Here is a 7163-nt window from a genome sequence, read left to right on the forward strand (position 1 = left end):
ATACCTTCACCTAAAATTACTGCAGAAAATAGCCTAAAGTCCCGTCTTTACGATGTTGATTTCGAAACAAATCTGAAGAAAATACATATAATTTCCCCTCTTTTATCCTAACATACTCTTAAATTACGCTTTTAAAGCTGCAACTTCGAAAAAAAATTCTTGTGAGCAGACCATACCCCCATTTACCAAACGTCGCCGAATATGGTTTTAAGTCTCGTATTTAGAAACTTACGGCAGAATAGCCCAAGAACTCTTCCTTTCATTCTCATTTCTTAAAAATCATGTAAGTCAGATACAATCCAGTTATTTTTTCTCAGATCTTTTAACTTTTATTTGAGCGTAAAAAAAACTCATTTTTGAATTTTTAGTATACATTTGCTAAAAAATTTTGCTAGATAATTGCAGTTTTTGAAGAGAAATCATACGCTATTCTAAATATTGTACTACGAATAATAAAAAACGAATCTATTAGTAGTTAGTGATTTTATTTCAGTTATTTAATATGTACAAAACATTGTGATAGCAGAAAATTGAATATACGAAAAGGTTTTGACAGCATCTTCACTATTAGTTAAGGTGTTGTCATAATTCCAGTACTAATTCAGTCAAGAAAAAAATTTTCAAACAAATTACGTTTTTTTTTTTTTTTTGCCAAAATCTCGTCTACATGACCTGCATAATATTGTATTAGCAGTTTCATTCGAATCTGTCCAGTAGAGGTGGAGCTAAAAGTTTCTGAGTACTATCAGTTTAATTTTAACCATCCTCTAATAATAAATAAAAATATTTAAAAAAAAGTCAGACTTTAAGTAGAAATATTGAAGCAGTTAAAATCAAACAGAAATCAAATTTAAAAAAATTCGTTATACGCGGTGGAAGTCTAGTTTGCGGTTAGGGACCCTATTGTTTTTTTTTTTTTTTTTTTTTTTTTTTTTTTTTGCAGGGAGGCCTAAAATTTATAGATCCGGACCGTGGAGAAAGGAACTAAAACTAAGTTAATTATCTTACTTCGTTCCTTCTATTTTTTTTCCAGTATACGCCTGTGCTAATGTAAAAATAAGGGGCGCAAACAATAAACATTAATGCACAATGAAATTCAGCATATACATATACATTCCACTTATTATAAGTTTTACTTTGAGAAATTAGTAAAAAGAAATTTTCTGCATTGATAAAACTACATGCGACCTGCGGCCGCCTACTGCTTTGGCCGCTCGCGTGCGGTGCACACCTGCTAGCAGGGGTGCCTCGATGGGAAGTCACTGTGACATTCCAAAAATGTCCTTATTTGGCAAATTTTGTCGGATGATTTGGCAAAATTATCATCATTCGGTGAAATTTAGAGTTCCATTCTGCAAATTGAAGATTTTTGTCCTCCCGAAAATTTAAATTTGGGGCGTCTCTGCCTGCTAGAATCGGCACTGGCTACTATTACAGAAGAAGCTGAGCAGCTTTACTTGCAATAGAGAACTGCGATCAAAGCGCCTTCTCTCCGGACAAATACACAGGGTAGAGTTATAGGGGCCTTTACACAAGGAAGAGTAACATGACGAAGAGAAGGTGATACCACCCAGCACATCGGTGGGAATCGAACCTACGACCCCCTTATAAAATTTAATGCCACTCTAAAACTAAAACATCAACTTCGCATAACAAGACAATTGGGGTGCATTTGGAAACAAGGATCGGTCACCTCGGTGCCATCGCAGGCGTTCGGAAACGCTTGCGGTGGAACCGGTGACGCCACTCAGCCACGTTCGAAAACGCTGCGGTCGTTTTCTGGCGGTCGACTTGGTAGCAACCTGTCGCACCGCAGTCAGGAAGCGGTTAGCAAGATCACAAACGTCATAAAGTGTGTGTTGGCCAATCCGGTCGTGTTTCATGTTTTGATCGTAACGCACGTGACTTTCCAATCTCGTCGTTTGCTGCTGAACTAGAACTACCGCGGTGAAATCACGAGCATTCGGAAACATAACTGTTCTACCAGGCTTCCTAGAGAAATTCCAGATACGTCATAACTACACTGAACTAACCACACGGTGTAACCGGTGGATTATTTCCGAACGCAGCCTTGAAATCCAGTTAAAATTAAACAAAAGGGGAAAATGATGAAACCGTATTCAAACAACTGTAAACACAAAAAAAAAAGATTTCTTTTTGGAAGACTGCAGCTAACTCTAAGATGGACGTTTAACTTGCCTCTCTTGAATTATTTATGATATTTTCTGAAATGAAGTAATTATTGTAGAGTTTTATTTTATGTACAAAAATTAAATTCTAGAAATATTATCGCAAAAAGATTCAAAATTTTGTATTATTATTTATGTTTAATGAATCAAAATGAGCTTTACGAATAGAGAAAATTATGCAAATTAAGCTTGACATCCCATAATGCTCAAACCTGCATCATCAAGAAGTTATTTATTTCTGTCTGCTGCTGCAACTCTTGGTCGTTGGTGGGAGCTCTCGGTGCGCCGTAGGTTGAGGACAGTGTCTTTAAGCCTCTGTTTTTAATTTTGCAGTGCTCCTTGTCCTTCCTAAAACGCCCAGCTTTTTAACGTTTTCAAGTATTTGATTTTAAAGTTGTTCCTAACATTTTTTTTCGAAACCCTCGACCATTTCTGAAATTAATGGCACGTTTCTTGATTCGCAATCTCAGATATGGAGACATTCCTGAACTAATAAACCTACCTCGTTCTGAAGGCCGGGAAATGGGACTAGATCCGGAAATTCGAACATGGTTTGATGTCGACCCAAGAGGAATTTTCGTTGCTGAAAACACAGACGACGGACAAATTGCTGGCTGCTGCTGTGGTATAGCTCTTTCAGAGAATCATGGTTATATCGGAATGTACGTAGTCAAGCAGCAGCACAGAGGAATAGGGTTAGGTAGAATTTTATGGGACTCTGCAATTGCTCGTTTAGGAAACCGGAATATAAGTTTAAGCACTGCTGACAAAATGCTTCCGTTTTACAAAGAAAAAGCAGGGTTTGTACTGAACGCCGAATGGACTGTGGACTTATATTCGACGTTGACGCCAATTATGCCACATGATTCTGCAACATGTTCCGATCCCGCTCCATTAGCAGTTATGATAGATCCTGAAGGTCCATTAGTGCAATATATCATTCGTTATGACTCTTCGATTCATCAGTACGACCGTACCTCTATTGTACAATCAACCATTAAAGAGGAAGGGACTTTAACCTTGATGGCTCTTCGACGCTTCAGCGACGGACGTTTCGAAACAACAGGATACGCATGCATAAAACGAAGCATGCAAGGGCATTGGTTAATAGCCCCTGTGTATGCTGACGATTACGAAACTGCATATTCCTTAGTATATGGCTTAATGAACAGTTTAAGTGAAACCCAACGGCAAGAGGGAATAGTTACAAAGCTCATTAGCTCAAATTCCGAAGCATCCCAACTGTTTTCCAAATTTGGACTGCGGAGGTCTCAGTACCGGCTACATCGGCTCTTTACGAAGGAAGTCTTCAAAATCCCTGAAGGTAAAGTTTTTGCTCTTCAATCGTCAGTTTTCTGCACAGAGTAACTTTCTGAACTTTAAATTTTAAATTATGCACTTAACTTCCTCATTTTATGAATATTATTTTTAAAAGAAAAATGCATTAGAAGGAACTCTCAACTTTTTAAATTCATATGCACATCAGAAGCGTTATTATTGGTGTTATCTGGCCTTAAATGTTTTTATTGTACATGCACAATACCACTGTGTAAACTTCGCGTGATTCGTTAAACGGATGTTGACTTAAGGCCATGTTGACCGTAGATTTGAAGGATATTTTCTGAGGTTTTGAATTGTTTTAAACCATCTGATGTTAAAAGTTTAATTATATTTATAATATTCAATTTGTGCTTTAATATTCACTTTCTGTGTCTGTTATACTTCAATAAAGTTCTTTTAATGCACTTAATATCAGTTTAGTTTTCATATTGTATTTATTTACACTTATGCCACGAAAATAAAATCCTATTCTAAGAAAGTGCGAAAATTTCAAAGTAATCTGAATTGCAGATTGAAAAGAAAACATTATTTCTGAGTATTTCATAGTTTTGTTTAGTTATCTCGTGTTTTCTCCCGGAAATTTTTCTAGCCAGAAGTCGAAATTTTAAATGTTCTACTTAATTTCAATGGGTAAATAAATCATAAATACCAAGTTCTGTAATGTCTTGCCGTTGGCAAGCAATTAATTTGAAATTCCTTTTTACGGAAAGAACACAAATTTAACTTGCTGCTCAAAGTTCTAGATGCGTATAAAAATTAAATTTCTAGCATTGAACTGAAAGAATGTTTAATCGTGATATTTATTTTCCCTTAAGTATAAATTTTCAAGTTTTTCTTGAAATAGAAATATTAAGTGCAGTTTGTATAAAATCATAATTCAAAGAAATTTTTAAGTGGTTTTAAAGACTGATTTATGCTCTTTGGTCGATTTCGTTGAAATGAACCACTTCAAAAGTTTAACAACACTAGAACCGAGAGACTTCTGGTGTACCTAGAACCACGGAGTGGGTCATTTTGACCCCAGATTGTAAATCAATAACATATACATAAGCGCTAATTTTGTTAACTTAAATTTTTTCAAAAAGTAATAATCGAAATACTAGACATTTAAATTTGTATAACGCCAAGAGAAATATACTTAATCTTCAAGAAATTGTTTTAAATGTCAAACCCCTAAGTATAATAGTCTCAGGCAAAATATGGCGTGAATTCTCAAAGTTCAATGGGGAAAAAAATATCTTGTTCTATGTTTAGACTGAACATTTATTTTTTTATTTATTTTTCCAACAGTTGTTTTGCAAATTACGCAACTGAATTTACTGAATGAGTTTAAAACAGTACTAACAGGAAATAATCAACGTTTTAAAGCACAGAAATAGATTACCGAATGCACGTGCTTCGGAATATCCAGGAATCCAATTTTCAATTCGAAATTTTGAGCTTTTGGATGTAAAGACATCTGGTTGGCTTCCCCGGATGTCTTTACATCCAAAAGCTCACAACTTTGAATGAAAAAGGGCTCCCAATAACCCCGAAACATGTGTACACAGAAATCTGTATATTTGTGCTTGAAAATGTTGGTTTTATTTCCCGTTACTTCTCGGCACAAATGTACTTCTTGCACTGTTCTAAGTTTCATACATTTCGCAAATGAGGTATTCATATTTTGACAAATGGTACAGTTTCATTTTCACATCGAACTGTGGAATCAGATTCGTTTGCATTTAATCTGGTGTTTCCCTTTATTTCCCACGCTCTTTTGCCACTTTTGTCTCGTCGAGAGGGAAACCAATTGCGAATTTTCAAATAGTTTTTGAATGAACTGCATCTTACTAATTTTTCAGCAACACTTTTGCCTAAAACCTCGACATTGACAGCAAAGTACAAAGTATTAAAAACGTTAGGGTTGATCCTATTTTCATATTTTGATCATTGCACAACATTGGCGTTATAAATTCATCAAATACCTGTATAAGAGTAATAAAAAATTAAAACGCGAACCATTAATTAAAATGAAAGTAACATTTTTACTTAAATTTGGCAGCTGGGCAATTTCATGGTGTCGGACGTAAAATATGAAAAAAAATTTATCAGTTTTAATTCCATTTACCAAATACAAACTGATCAAAAATGATTAAATTTATTTATAAGATAATTAATTCATCCCAATGAATGAAAAATCATGTTAGTTTTCCAAAATAGTCCTAAAGTATAAATTTAAAAAAATTTAGAATTGGTGTCGGACGTAAGCACACAAATAGTAAAATTGATGGTTCACTTAAATTCTGTGAATTGGCTTACATTTTCATTTTAAAAACAGCTTAACTCTTAAGTATACGAATTATTATAAGATTGAAGCATATTTCAGTTGTCAAATGATATTATAAAGAAAAAAATTATTTAAAAATTATTAGCTTGGTATCGGACGTAAATTGCTAATGTTGGATGTAAACTATTGCTCTTAAATGTAAATGCAGAACAATGATTACAGTTGTAGGTATGTAAATTAAGTTTTTGCTGAAGCAAAATTTACCAAGTAAATTCAAAAGCACGGTCGGTTGGGGGAGGTGGGTCATCCCCCCCCCCCCTAAAACTGAAAAAAGCATTAGGTTTTATGCTTTTTACATTGATCATGTCATGGTTCATCGGTGATTGGTTTTGGAATTTTTTTTTTTTTGGGGGGGGGTCGTGGAATTTTTTTTCTAGGTCAGAATTTAGCCAAACTACGCAAAAAATAGTTTGTTTTTTTAAGCAACATTTTTTCAGTGTTTCCCGGTTAGCTTTTATTTTTTATAATCACGAAACCTTCATGTACAGTAACTAAAAGTGCATACTGCAACCAGAATTTTGAAATACTGTTTCAGTGGAGGGGTCCCACTTACCCCGTGAAATTTCGTTGTAAGAGTTCCATGCACTAAGGGGTAAGTGGTTCCCCCAGAACAGTGTAGATTTGAAAATCAATAGCAACTCTGTTGAAATATTTATTAGTGAAATATAAGAACTATGATTTAGTAGGGATTGATAGTTCAGCTACAAAACTGCTAAAGCTGGTGATTAGTTATTTGAGAAACTTATGTCAAAGAAAACCATTAAGATTTGTGGGACTAACGTGGATAATGATTCCTTTGCCAACTTTACATAGACGCAGTCATTTACTGTTTTCAATTTCTTTTTCAACTAAGTTTTGGCTAATTTGCCAAAATTGATCTTAATCAACTGTATTATATTCATTCAACACACCTTTATATACAAAATTTGTTCTCATAAAGGGTACTACTTACCCCATTCAACCCCATATGTATATACAGTAAGATCACCAAGTTGTTTTTTATGCATGTTTTGCTTTAACTTTGAAATTAAAGGCAAAAATAGGAGAAACAGTTGGAAACATGCTGTTTAAATGAATGTAACAGTATCGGAAGTAAATTTTTACGTCCGACACCTAGATTTTAATAAAAAATATTCACTTGCTATTGCTACAAAATGAAAATAGGTTAAATCAATGAGATTGAAAATCTTGCTTTGTACCCAAAAAAACATGTATGTAGCTTTAAAATTATCTCAGCATAATCAATCGCACATTTTGATGTCGGACGTAAAACACTTGATGTATCCCAGAGGAATTCTTTTACA

General features: G+C 34.4%; 1 protein-coding gene across 1 annotated transcript; it reads left to right on the plus strand.

Annotated features, from left to right (window-relative positions):
* Positions 1–2500: 2500 nt before the first annotated feature.
* Positions 2501–3557, plus strand: LOC129231229 (uncharacterized). Its single transcript, XM_054865493.1, has one exon. It carries the CDS (start codon positions 2631–2633, stop codon positions 3555–3557), a length of 927 nt encoding a protein of 308 aa, XP_054721468.1. The 5' UTR covers positions 2501–2630.
* The last annotated feature ends 3606 nt before the right edge of the window (positions 3558–7163 follow it).

The sequence above is a fragment of the Uloborus diversus genome, chromosome 10 (genome assembly GCF_026930045.1).
Source record: "Uloborus diversus isolate 005 chromosome 10, Udiv.v.3.1, whole genome shotgun sequence".
Lineage (NCBI taxonomy): Eukaryota > Metazoa > Arthropoda > Arachnida > Araneae > Uloboridae > Uloborus > Uloborus diversus.